The 14,824-nt window shown below is 37.6% G+C and overlaps 1 protein-coding gene across 1 annotated transcript in view; it reads right to left on the bottom strand.

The window, feature by feature from the left end:
• Positions 1-2,686: 2,686 nt before the first annotated feature.
• Positions 2,687-14,824, bottom strand: part of IMPACT (impact RWD domain protein) — a 33,471-nt gene continuing 21,333 nt past the window's right edge. Inside the window, exons 7-11 of the mRNA XM_056137986.1 lie at positions 13,565-13,662; positions 12,247-12,320; positions 8,685-8,775; positions 7,258-7,392; positions 2,687-5,533 (exon numbers count right to left, since the gene is read on the bottom strand). Coding sequence (XP_055993961.1) covers positions 5,465-5,533; positions 7,258-7,392; positions 8,685-8,775; positions 12,247-12,320; positions 13,565-13,662 — 467 coding nt within the window. The 3' untranslated portion in view covers positions 2,687-5,464. The remainder of the gene's footprint in view (positions 5,534-7,257; positions 7,393-8,684; positions 8,776-12,246; positions 12,321-13,564; positions 13,663-14,824) is intronic.

Raw genomic sequence — 14,824 nt, 5'->3', positions numbered from 1 at the left:
TGGTTATGTGTGTTTTGCATATCTTGGATAGTAACCCCCTGTCAGATGAATGGTGAGCAAATATTTTCTCCCAGTCTCTTTTCACCATCAAAACCATGTAACATCCCAGACAAGGAGGGATCACAATCTATTTTTACAAATTAGGAAAGGAAAAGAAAAAAAATGAAGCCCAATTGATATGGGGGGACGGAGGGGCGGGGTAGAACAAGACTCAAGTGAAATTTACTGACTCGATGCTCCTATATGCACAATTTTTAACGTATTTTACTATATCTCAGCAAACTTGTTAATATTTCCAGTCCTGGAAAAGGGGAATGGGTGTCATGTGACAAGATCATAAAATTACATCATAAAATGCAGTTATAAAATGCAGCAACCAAGTGCTGATTTGATTAGTCATCAGGGAAATGCAAACCAAAGGTGCATCACTATACATCTCCAGGCATGATTAAAATAAGAGGAGGGGTATACCAAGCGTAGATGTGCAACTGCATCAACTCTCACTGACTACACGTAGGAGTGTAAGCTGGTTTGACCATTATTGGAAAACTACTTGGTAGTGATGGAGCTCACAAGAAACAATTGTTCAATTTTCAGGAATTTTATAAGGCAGATGGTTTCACATTGGTAGCCTGAAATTGGACAGAATTGGAGTAGAAACATTACAGGAGCTGGCAAACATTATAAAAATATGTTTTGACATAGTAAGAGACTAAGAGGACGGTAAAAACCAGGACCAGGAGGAATGGTCCATGGTTGGAAGCTTGTCACAAGTGGTGGTGAGGGGAGGGCAGCTAAGACAGAGAAAGGACAACTATGACAAACATAGTTGGAAAAGATAGTTCTTCTCTGGACAAGAACTGAGTGCTAAAGTAGGTAAAAGAAAAAACATGATAACTTTTCAGTACCTGTATGCCCAAAAGGAGAGAGAGAGAGAGAGAGAGAGAGAGAGAGAGAGAGAGAGAGAGAGAGAGAGGAGAGAGAGGAGAGAAGAGAGAAGGAAAGTGCCTAGTGCCTGCCACAGAGGCATGAGAGGGTATGGGAGGGAAACTGGGGACATTGATGGTGGGAAATGTACACTAGTGAAGGAACTGATGATGCAACATTGTGTGACTGAACAACTCTGTAACTGTGTATCTCATGGTGATTCAATTTAAAAAATATGACTTTCATTTATTTTTTTGTAATTAAAATTAGTTCCCACAAAAAAGCAAGTTGTGTGGAGTTCATGTCCAATTCAATCAGCCTAATCAGTGGCTGAATAAACAGCAGTACTACTACATAAAAAAATAATGCAAGTTGCAGGGGGCTAGAGTGATAATACAGCAGATATGGTGTTTGCCTTGCAAGTGACAATCAGGTTAAACCCTTGGCATAGACACATGGCCCCCCTGAGCACTGCCAGGAGTAATTTCTGAGTGCAGAGCCAGGAGTAACCCCAGAGCATCACCAGGTGTGATACCTCCACCCCATAAAAAATTAAAAAAGCAAGTTGTTAAAAAATATATGACCATATCACTGGGCAGTAAACACTAAAGTTCCACATATATGTATGCAGTGGCCCAGCTAATACATTTCCAGATAAATATACTTTAGAGACTATAAAATCCAGATCCCGGACGAGAACAGTGCAGTCTTCTGCCCCCGTGCCTGGGTGTTCCTTCCCGGAGCCCCTTGGAGGGGAGCGGGTTGAGCTTTCCTCCCCGCCCCGACCAGGGCTACGGCAGCCGAAGACCTCCAGGACCAGCCACCACCATGCTGAGACCACTCTCCGCACACATGAAGGTACTGGCAGAGGGACAAAGCCACGCGGGTTCCGGGGCCGAGACCTCCAAGCCTACTCGAATTGGAGTCGAGCATCTTCCACCCAGATCCTCCAAATTCCAGTAGGCGGGGGTCACACCCACCACCTGGCCCCCTGGCGCCGTGTAATCCCATCAGCGGCCAAGACTCAGAGACTATAAAATCCAGATCCCGGAACCGCGACATCTTATCAGAACTTTTTTTTTTTTAATGACATCTTATTGTCTCTTTCCTACTTTGGACAAACTTGCAGGTTATCGAATGTAGCCTGCCCACAGGGCAGAGTCTGGCAAACTCCCCGTGGCGTACCAAATATGCCAAATACCAGTAACAATGATGGGTCTCATTCTCCTAAATAGCCTTGAATATAATCTCAGGGCTACGATGAAAGAGACGTTACTGGGGCCTGCTCGAGGCAATCGACGAATAACAGAAATATATACATATGTTCATCAAATGCTATGAACAAGAATGTTCATAGCAGCACTAAATGTAAAAGTGTCAAATTGGAAACCCAAATATCCATACATAAATCTATTATCTATAGATTTTTTTGTAAATATATTATTTCAAAACAATAGTGTTTTACCTATCAGATTAGCTACTTTTCTGTGTACTTTGACCAATACTCTGAATATATACTATATAACACAGTGTTAAGAGGCACAGAACCAATAATATTTTCTTAGAGAGCAAAAAGGCTAAACCAAACTATTAGGCTTCAATCTGAGAAAGAATGGTTTTTAGAACTATGTAAAAAAAAACTTATGATAATGTAGTTTTCACAGCTGTTTTGTCTAAAAAAATGGGAAAACTTAAAAATTGAAAATAAGTCAGGATTGGTTGTTGTAACACACCCAGAAGACAAATTATGAGTTAGTCATAAGAAATGAAGTCATAGAAGAATATTTATTGACATGGGAAAAGGTTAACAATATACTTCTATATGAAATATGCAGATACAAAACAGTATATACAGTTTAATACCATTTTTTATGGAAAGAAAAATAGCCATATATACAAAGTCATGCATAGGAAAAAAATAGAAGAATGTACATAGCAAATGTTAATAATGACTACCTCTACATAATAGAATTTGAGGCAATTATACCATTTTCCAATAAATTTTATCTGTCTTCCAGTCAGTAATTGCTTCATATTTTTCTTTATTGGCTATGATTACTTTGATACAATTCTCTTCAAAAAGTTTATGTTTCATGATATAAACCTTCAGATCAAACAGCCATTTTAAAAGTAGATGCTACTTGTTCTTACATCTGGCACGTGGGGAATATTTTTAATACAATAGACTATAAAATACGCCACAAAATACATCTGGCTATAGAAAAGTATTATTTGGACAATTTTAAAATCCTCTAAACAAGAGAAATATTCAAAAGAAAAGGGGGTACTATCATTATTGAGGGAGGTCCTTAATGGTAAAGTGTGAAGTAATTCCAGAATTAGAGAATTTTGGACCTTTCCCTCTTATAAAGGTGATTAGGTTTTCTGGTGAGAAAACGGAGTAATTTTGCAGAAAGAAGAATAGTTAAGAATTTTTTTAATAACGGAAAATGAGATCACAGAAGGTGTTTTTGTTTTCTGTGATGACCCAAATAAATGTTCAGGTAGAACAGCAAGGAATTCAAATTTGGTGCTGAAGAAAAATAAAAATCCTTCATTTTTCTATAGCATCAAATTCTTACTGTTTATGTGTTCTTTCAATGGCTTGACATGCCAAAATGTGGAAATATTTGAAAGGTGTTAATTTTTCTAACTTTATCCATCACTCATTAACTTGTTTTTGGCTTGAGGGCCCACCTGGCTGTGTTCTACCACTTTCAGATGGTTGCTCAGAAGAGCATGCGGTGCTAGAAACTGAACCTGGGGCACCGGCATGCAGTGAATGCACTTGAGCCTTCTCAACTTCCACCCAGTCCCTGTACAGTTTTTTAAACAATTACTACACAGGACATATTTAACTTTCCATGGAATCTGAAAGAAGTATTCTAAATACATACCAGTCATCCTATGATGACTCTTGACAACATTTAAACACACACCAAATACAGGTTTAGCTCTCAGAATCCATCCTAATCCATAGCTATTTGCTACATGCTTATTAAAAACACTGAGCTAAACATGTGGGATCTTTTCAAAGTAAAACACTAGAGAACAGAATAAAGTAATTTTCTGCGCCCACCTTTTTAGATACTTTTTCCATGATCCAGTACCAGCCCAAACTGCCCCACTTAGAAGGCAATACGTTCCTTCCCCCTAAAAGGTGATCTCAGGTCAATTTATAATCAGTTAGTTGGGGCAATTGTCCTCAATCATATTTTAAAGGGAATGATTAAGACTCATTGTTAGATATCTCAAAGGTAAATTTATTAACTAGATGTCTAATAGGAAATTGATGAAAGGAATAATACAAAATACCAATAAAAAGGAAGATTTAATAAGAATGAGGGGGAAAAAAGGGATTTTTCTTGTTTTTCAATTCAATTCCTTCTCTTGTTCCTTCTCTTCACAAAGTCATAAAATTGAGAAAGAGAGCCAAGTGCAGGTGAAAATGTGTGTCACATATGTACAGCACACTCTTAACCTACCCCAGTGCTGCTCTGCCCTCTTCATCCCATTCTATAACTGTTCCGGTAGCCATAACAAAGCTTCTAATTGGTTATACTTCCTCAGTGAGAATCACAAGCCAGGTACTTATCAGCTGTTAAAAGAAACCCAAATGTTATTATGTAAACATATTTTGTTCTGTTTGGGGTCACACCTGACAATGCTCAATGGTTACTCCTGGCTCTGCAATTAGAAGTTTCTCCTGGCTGTGCTTAGAGAACTTCATGACATGCTGGGGATCGACCCCGGGTCAGCCTTGGGCAAACAAGTGCCTTTCCCATTGTACTATCTCTCCGCCCGACACCAATACATTTTAGGAAGGAAAGCTTTACAGAGTCTCCATTACTGATTACATTACAAGAACAAATCATAACAGTAGAAACAAGAAAATCATTTTATGAAATTTCACAATCACCAATTTACAACAGAAACTGAGTCATAATGCTAACAAATATATTGCACAAGTTATCACCTCAGCACATAACTGCAGATGAATATACCTGGATTTTCACTTAATTCATTACTCGGTGACTTTTATAAAATAAAAGGTGACATAGTTATGAACTAAAATCACAAGAACTCTCCAAGATCTATCCTCAATAAGCTCCTATTCCATTAATCCATAAAGAGCAGTAAAAGGCAAGATTCATTTAACAAATGAGAGCTCCACGATGAGAAATCAGGGATTTCTAATCCTCTAGAGACATTTCTTCCCCCACATAACAAAGGCACTTGACATGTAGTGAAATGGACAGTTAATTCAGATACTGTCCTCAGCAACTATTACCTTCCTAAAATTAGATGAAGTGGTGACTAGTTCAAATTAATTCTTCTGAATCAACCTGAAACACGAATCAATATTTCCTAAGTTTTCTACTTTTAGCAGATGATCTAACTCAAGAAGAAAAGATAATGTTGGTGTCCACAATGAACTGGCTGACTAAGCAGTCATGGACCCTTTCTCAGCACAATGAATTTCTTGATGACTATGGAACTGCATGTAATTAGAGAAAAATTAATCTTTCATATAGTTTTAATGTTCACTCCTCTTCTTATCTTTTTTTACTTTTTTGTTCTTTCCCAAAGCCTTAGATGATTCCTCCTGAAAAAGAAACAAATCAATGTAATAAAGATACTGGCTTAGATATTTAAATGTAATCATATATTGTGAAAGTATATGTACTTTGTTTTAGTTTTATAGGATTATTTTCACTTATCTATTTTACTATTTCCACCAAGATATTCAAGTATAATAATAAAAATATTAATCAATAGAGTAGGTTATGCGGTTAATAATTCCCATATGATTTAATCTAGTGTCTTCTTTCCGAAGTAGGATATAAGAGTTTACATAAGGGGCTGGAGCAATAGCACAGCAGGTAGGGCGCTTGCCTTGCCTTGCCGGATTCAATTCCCAGCATCCCATATGGTCCCCTCAGTACTACCAGGAGTAATTCCTGAATGCAGAGCCAGGAGTAACCCCTGTGTATCGCCAGATGTGACCAAAAAGAAAAGAAAAAAAATTCACATAAAATAGATATGAACATACTGAGAAAAATAAATAAATCTCAACATACATAAATAGGTATTCATATTTACCTATGAGAAAGGAGGATGCTTTGACACTAAGAGAATGCTAGAACTTGAATTAAAGAACATCCTAAAAAACAAAAGGTGTGGAGGCCAGGGGGGGAAAGAAAGAAAAGCAAGAATAGAAAGGGGAGGGGAGGGGAGGGGAGGGGAGTGGAGGGGAAGGGAGGGGAAGGAGGGAGGGAGGGAGGGAGGGAGGAAGGAAGGGAGGGAGGGAGGGAGGGAGGGAGGGAGGGAGGAAGGAAGGAAGGAAGGAAGGAAGGAAGGAAGGAAGGAAGGAAGGAAGGAAGGAAGGAAGGAAGGACATCCAGTCCAATATACATCTAACTTTTCTAAGCTTCAGGTTTTACAAAGCGAAAAATATGGGCCAGAGCGATAGCTCCACAGGTCATGTGAATACTTTGGATGCAAGGCTCCTGGGTCTCACACCAAAATATCACAAAACATAAAGCCTATGCAGTTCCTGATCACCCTCAAGAGTGGAATCTCCTGCCCCGCAAAAAAAAAGAAAAAGTGGAAATTAAGTGATCTTCAAAGATTCTGTCAATTATAAAAGTATGAATCTATCAAATTTAGGCTCTAAGATATAAAATAGTCTTATCCAGCCAAGGTTACATAACCGGCATACTACATTGCTATGATGAGAACTAAGGCTCAAATATCCTAGTCCAAGGATTTTTCTACTTCACCATGTATAGTCTGCTTCACTCAATTCTTTTTTGAGGGTTTATGTGTTGGGGCTATACCCATAGGTGAACAGGGCTAACCCCTGGCTCTCTGCTCAGGGATCACTGTCAACAGGGTTCAGGGGATCATCTGCAGTGCTGAGGATCAAACTGGGGTCAATCACATACAAGGCAAGTACTTTAAACACTGGCACCTCCTAATTTTTTTGTCTTTTGTATTTTATTTTGGGCTGGAGCGATAGCACAGCTGTAGGGTGTTTGCCTTACAAGCGGCCAACATGGCCGATTCGAGTTCGATTCCTCCGCCCCTCTCGGAGAGCCTGGCAAGCTACAGAGAGTATCTTGCCCGCACGGCAGAGCCTGGCAAGCTACCCGTGATGTATTCAATATGCCAAACACAGTAACAACAAGTCTCATGATAAAGACGTTACTGGGCCTGTTCGAGCAAATCGATGAACAATGGGAGGACCATGACCGTGACCGTATTTTATTTCATGGGCAGCAATTTCTCACAGGTTAGAAACTAGATATAATATCGATAGACACTTACTGGAGAACTTGTGTAGTTCTTTTCTACTAGTATGTTTCTGGCACAGTTGTTGATATGCTTAAAGCGATCTGGCCCCAGAAGAATCCCACCGTACCAGCGTGAGACCACCACCATGACATTCCTCACGTTCAAAATCTGTAATTTTCAGAAGCATAAGTAGATACACAGAGGCATGTTAAAATCTGAGTTTTAAAAGAGAACAAAGTAACCCATATATAAAAATGCACATAAAATTTCCCCGTGAATTAATGACAGAACTACAAGAATAAGCAGTAAGATTACTAGCAATTTAGGGGTTGGAATGTTAGAACCAGAAGAGAATTTGGAAAACAAGCACTGTGCTTCACAGTGTCCTTGAATTCCAAACTTTGGGGCAACCAAGCAGAGTGAAGGGGTGATCATGCAGACAGGGTTCCAGTTCTTGGTGATTCCAAACCAAAATAACTTAGCCTGTCACCTCTAGATCAAACAACACAAAACCTGCTTCTGACAAACTACGACATAAAACCAGGGCTGCATGAGTAATTGCTAGTGCCTACCAGGATGGTCTTCCTCGGTTTGACATTTGTCAAATGCTGCCCTTACGATGAAGCCCATCAGTCTACAGGCCTGACCCACATACAGAGTTCCTAGCAAGGGAATGGCCTGGTTAGAAAACAAAACCTCCAATATAAAAAACAAAGAAACTATAGCAGCTACCTTAAAAAAAAAACAATCCATTCTTAAAATTAATGGACAATCAATGATCACCAGACAGATGAAAATCCAGCAGCATGAAAGAGAAAGGACAAGATAAACAAACTAAAATGGATCAGGAGATATTTAAGGGAGAGAATATCTTAAAAAGGAAAACTAATAAGTATACTCAGAGAAATTTTAGAAGATATTATATCCATAAAATCAAAACAGTACACTATGAAAAGGAAAAGCAGAGAACCACACAGTAGAGAACTCCTGAAAATTAACTTCTAATTGGCTCCTAATTTATCTTTAATAGAAATTTTGGGATGCAAGAAAGTACTTCAGAACATAACACAATGAGATGGACAACTTAATTTAAGAAGAAAACATTCTGGATCTATAAGAAGATCTAATATCTAATTAATATAAATTAGAAAGAAAATAGAATAAAACTGCCCACCACGCCCCCCCAAAAAAAATAAGTAGTTTTTCCAGATTTGGATAAAGGTCTCTGGTTAATGCTTGAAAGGGCTGGAGAGTGCAGTCACTGTGGTTACTACAGTGCTTCCTGCCCCACATCCAGTGGTGACAATTTTCCCTCGGTGTTTAAATGAACTACTAATTAAGCCAACATATCCTATGTTAACACAGCTTAACTGGTTGATTGATTCGTCAGAGGAGCTCTGCTCTGGTGAGAACCTTTAGGGCCCCTAGAACAGGATGCAGAGGGTCTAAGCAACACTTACCTCCATGAGATGGAGAAGGCGCCCACCCGCTGCTGTCTCTCCGTCATCCTCGCAGTCCTGGAGGAAGGTCTGCTTATCCTCACAATATATCCTGGAAATGCACAGAACGGTGTGAACCAAAATGAAGTAAAGGTTATTCTTTCATACCTGTTAGTGATCTACTTGGTTATTTCCAAAGTCAGCACATATGTTTTTTAAGAATCCCTTCTTGAAGTATGTATTTAGGTATGCTTTCCCTAATGACTTGCTTAATAATAGGCATCACTTTTAATATTTTATAAAGTTAAGAGTTACAGTACCTACTTGAAATCAGAATTCTATTATGGAATGGTGGGAAATATATCAGACATTTTCCCCATCTCACTTAACCTTGACCTATAAGGATATAGAATATTCACTAAAAAATATTTTTGAAGAATATACTATAGAAATATATTATGTATATTCTAGTACAGAAGTATATTATGTATTTTCTGTTATGTGTATTCTTATATTATTATGTATATAAGAATACACATAATAGAAACTCTGAAATGATATAATTATCCCTGAAATCAAAGACCCTAGTATCTAGTTAAACAAATAAATGTTATACTAAAAAATAAAGGTAATACCAGAATATTAATGTCTTAATATTATTATTTATATTAATTATTAAATAAGTTATGCTTTCTTCATATATACTCTAGCCAGCAAGCATTTCTATATCTTTCCCATTCTGGGTAAGAATTATAGATTTTTTTTTCTCTGTAATTTTCTCACAAATAGTTACCAACAGTGATAAGTCATGGCCTTTTTACCCATTTAAATTATCTAGAAAGATAACATTTGGAATAATGATATATGGGTACACTGTGGCAGAATAAGCTAGCAAGAATAAGGGAAATATCTCAGAGAGCAAGAAGCATATATGGAAATATGGGGGGAAACCTGTATGAGTGAAAGCATGCCCATCAGCAGATATCTTGGGCCTCTACACAGGGGACCATCTGTAAAAATGATATTTTTCAGCTGAGGTTATGAAAAGCCAAATAGCAATTTATCTATATGGCAAAATAATTGTCTATATGGCAAAATAATTTATCTATATGGCAAAATAATATATCTATATGGCAAAATAATTGTCACATTGGAGCAATCATAGTTCATTCATCCTTACATCCCCTCAACAAATGTTTACTGCCACCTCCTAGAGCCAGGCCGTATTGTTATTCAGAGTTAACCTTGATGAGGAAACTTAGTACTGTGAAAAAAAAATTCTGTATAGCAAATTTTAGGCAAAAAGGAATCAGGGATTGTTTTATATTAGGCGCTTAATTATAACACCATAATCGTAAGACAATCTGACCACATGATTCATTACTGTGAGATTCTTTTAAGCAATGAAACCAAACAGTTTCACTACCTTTTCTCACAGACCAGAAAGATAAGATAAAGCATCCAATCATTGTGTGTATAGGTAGCCTGGAGTGAGGCATCACCCCCAACCCCACCCCACCTCAATTCCAAAGTGAGGACACTGCCCGAGAATCTGGGAAGTAGACTTAAAATGATGCTAAGCATTCAAAATACACAACACTAAGTCCATGCAAGCACAAAAATTTGTAAGTCTACAACTGTACTCATGGTGTTTCACTAATAAAAATTAAAAAATGAAAAAAAATTTCAGAAAAAGACCATGTATCAAATAAAGGTCATTTATTTCACTCCAAATGGGGTTCTTCAATCCTTCACTTTGTGCTTTTCTATTTTCAACTGACATATTTCTGACAAAGTTAATCAGTTATTTGTGAGAAATGATACCTACTAATAATCTGAACCACAAAAATACTCACATGAATTTTAAAAATAAAAATTCTGAATTCTAAAACAGACTGTTTAACTTATTGCTTGACTTTCTGAAAACTGAAGACCAACATTATATTGAGGGGTTAATGAAGGTGTATTCATAGTCATAAAGGAATAAACATGTAAGAGAAATTAGATCAAATTTAGCAATTATGTGATTTTTTTTTACCATGACATAACTGGAAAACAATTAACTTTTATAAAGTGTCAGCACAGAGTAGGCACTCAATAAGCGTGGGGTAGATGAATGGTACCTATTAATCTTTTATGGCATAAGCTAATCACTGGGAGGAAACACAGTCCCATCCCTCATTTTCATATTTATAATCCTGGGTCCATTAAGAAAACATCAAAATTCTGTCCAGTAATAGTCTAGATGGCAGAAAATTATATTACAAATAGTCTTTTGTAGTTTTGACACAAAGGGATATGATTTAGCAGCACAAAAAAAAATCCACCTATCCAAAGTGATGGAGTTGGTGTTTTATTTTTCATTTTGAGTTTCAGATTGCCTAGATTATGTATTCTCAACCACTTTTTGAAGTGTACCAAATTTCAGCCTGCATCTTGATCTCAGTACTAAGCTACATTCTTTTCAGTCTCTAATTTGAGCAACAGCACAGAGGTAGAGAGTTTGCACAATTCTTCTGCCCCTGTCGGAGAGCCCAGCAAGCTACCAAGAGTATCTCGTCAGCATGGCAAAGCCTGGCAAGCTCCCCATGATGTATTCAATATGCCAAACACAGTAACAAGTCTCAAAATGGAGACGGTACTGGGCCTGCACGAGCAAATCGATGAACAATGGGAGGACAGTGCTACAGTGCTACAGTGCTCCCCTTCTCTTTAGTAACAAATCAGCAAAGATTTGTATAAAACTTTAGTTTTCAAAAGTAAAAGCCATGCATTTTTTAATGCATGCTTAATTCATTGCTAATGAAAGTATAACTTGTCTTTAACATGGCTTGCTTATATTTTTTCCTGTATGGGGGCAGTTTCCAAGCAATGTTTCCCCAGTACTCCAATCCCAGAGATACTTGGCCAGCTCTGTGGGTAGGATGGGACAGACCAAAGCTCAGGCAGGGAAAGCAATGCTGCTTGGCCCAGGAGGGGCTGGTGGCTACCAGGCCTAGCAGGTAGTGCTGGGGGAAGGGACGGGTCATCAGAGCTACACCTAGCAGTGCTGGCAAAAAACACTTCTGAAAGAAGTTTGGAATATGAATCAAGAGTTTCAAAAATGTTCATGCCTTTCATAATGCTACCTATAGGAAATCATTCTTTTTGACTTTTTAATTCTACCCATTTTGTTCCAGAAAAAAATATGAAGGAACCCAAACCAATCCTAAGAAAATAACCTAAGAAGTCCACAGAGATATTCACAGGGCTATTCTTCATAAAAGTGAAAAATGTGGGGGTCAGGGGGGAGGTTAAATAAACCATGGTATGGAGCATAATTATACGACCATAAACATTAAATTTAGAAGGTAATTATAACAACCACAGAACCTCTTTTTGTTAATTTTTTAAAGGGATATTGGGTAAAGAATTGAAATGATAAACTTTGCACAGAAAAGGCAGAGAGTAAACATATGCAAATATTGCCATTTTCATTAGTAGGAAAAATGGCTCACTCTTCCTTCACTGTTTTTAACCATGTTTTGAATCAACGCCTCCACTTTTCAAACTGTACATTCCCCACACTGTGGAGGTTACTTACCTGTATGCATAGATGTTGTGGGTGGCACTAGCTATTTTCTTATTCTCATACAATTTGGAAAGAACCATTTTCACCTTAAAAACAGTAGTAATAGAAATTAATATACCATTTTTATTTTCTCTGTTCATAAATGCTGTAAACATATATTAAAACACGGTATATCACGGTCCTCCCGTTGTTCATCGATTTGCTCGAGTGGGCCCAGTAACGTTTCCATCATGAGACTTGTTGTTACTGTGTTTGGCATATCGAGTACGTCACGGGGAGCTTGCCAGGCTCTGTCGTGCGGGTGAGATACTCTCGGTAGCTTGTCGGGCTCTCCGAGAGGGGCGGAGGAATCGAACTCGGGTCGGCCATGTTGGCTGCGTGCAAGGCAAACGCCCTACCACTGTGCTATAGCTCCAAACAGAGACATTTTTTAAAAGGTGTACCTAAAATTTTTTTCTAAGAGTTACTATATTGGAAATCATATTTTCAAAGTTTTCCCCTCATTTTGTGGACAGAAATTGGTGCACTCAATTGGTGTGATATTTCGGGCACCAATCTATCAGCCAACATTTGAACCATTACCAATTTAGTGATACCTCTATATGAAAAAAATTTCCTCTTTTTAAAAAAAGTCTGTTAATCTTTTTAATTGTATAGCAATTCAATAATAAATTATTGTACAGCTATTTAAAATTCTTTCGTACTTTAAGCCTTACCAAAGTTAAATAATAAAATGTATTACACAGAACACATTTAAAACCCTTAACTATTCTCCCTCTATTTTATGGTTACTCTTCTACAGGCTTGCAGGCACATGATAATTAACACTGATGACTTTAACTATTAAATGACATATAAAAAGCAAAGATTTTATATTAACAGCAAAGATTTCCTTTTTTAAAAATTTCCTCTCTAAGAAAAAAGACATGAATATTTTAAATATAAACAAGAATTTCTAAACATAAGATCTGCAAATTTACAAAACTTACATGTCCAATGTGACAATAACACAATAGTGGTATACTCCGAATGTTACAAAACCAAACTCCCTCTGGGAGTCAAGTAAGCTTCCTAAGTTGGGTCTTGAAAGGCTAACGGTCTACTCTTCTACATCAACAGAGAAGAGGGTTAAGGCGGAAGGAGCTATTTCACTCAGCAGAAAACTGAATGTGCAACAGAGTACAAGACGTAAGAAGTAAATAAAGGCTACCCAATAAAACTGGAGTCACAGATAAACAATTTTTACAGAAAATTAATGACTTAAAAAAAGGATATATTTGCAAAACCATTACTTAAATGATCAAAACTGAGCTGGACACAATAACTTTACCTGCTGGGGACAAACTACTGGAGCCAGGTGGGCCTGGAAAGTACTTCTTCGGTCTGTGATAGGAACACCATGATCAATCGGAGGCAATTCTTCTATTTCTAGAAAGTTAAAGAATTGAATTACTTTTATTTTTATATATTCTTATATCAATACTGGAGAGTTGACAATGGCATGGAGTTAAATGTAATTATGTGATAAGTCAACCCAAATAACCATTAATAATTGTATTTTAAAATTTATTCAAATTATGTTTTACTGAAAAATGTCCAGATACATTTTGTATTTGGACATGAAACTAGATGACTTAAAAATGATTTTTCCCACCAAAAGCATCCTGTGGAAGTGGTGAATCAGAACTTAAATCTGGTCTATGGAGGAGTCTAAGGTAAGGTAAGGTAAAGGCCCTCCCGTTGATCATCGATTTGCTCGAGCGGGCCCAGTAACGTCTCCATTGGAGACTTTGTTGTTACTGTGTCTGGCATATCGAATACTCTCAGTAGCTTGCCGGGCTCTCCGAGAGGGATGGAGGAATCGAACTCAGGTCGGCCATGTTGGCCGCTTGTAAGGCGAACGCCCTACCCGCTGTGCTATCGCTCCAGCCCTAAGTTGGTACAATACTTCATTTGATTCTTAATTTGATACTTAATTTCCAAAAAACTATCAGTTGCTACTATACCATAATTTATTGTCTACTCTAGTTCTACGATTACCAAACTCTGAGCTGGGATGACTAAATAAACATAATTTTATTTAGTATAGCTGTAATGTAATATTTTCTATTAATAAAATAATTCCTAGGGGTTGAAGAGATGGTACAGCAGGTAGGGTGCTTGCCTTCATGAGATCAACATAGGTTCAAGCCCTGGGATCCCATATGGTACCCCAAGTACTTCCAGGAGGAAATCCTAAATGCAGAGCAGGAGTTACCCCTGGGTATTGCCAGGCATGACCCAAAAAAATAAAACAATTCAATTTATCATATCCACTTATTCATAATTTAACTAGTACTGACTGTGGAACAATTTGCTTAAGCAAAAGTTTCAATCTTAGGCTTGCTTTTCAATCCCGAGCTCTCTGCTAAACACGCACCTTTCTTGCTACTCTCTGTTTCTTTACTTGCTTGTTTCCATTCTGGAGAGGCCTGTGTTCTCTCTTGAACACATTTCCCTTCTCATTCAATCAAAATTACCTTGCTTCATTAAAACATTACATCTTAAAAGTATTTGATTATCTGTACAGTGACTACTTTCACTTATTAGA

This window comes from Sorex fumeus, unplaced genomic scaffold (genome assembly GCF_029834395.1).
Source record: "Sorex fumeus unplaced genomic scaffold, SorFum_2.1 ptg000128l, whole genome shotgun sequence".
Lineage (NCBI taxonomy): Eukaryota > Metazoa > Chordata > Mammalia > Eulipotyphla > Soricidae > Sorex > Sorex fumeus.
Note: the sequence above shows the minus strand (reverse complement) of the source record. Positions and strands in the feature narration are given on the sequence as shown.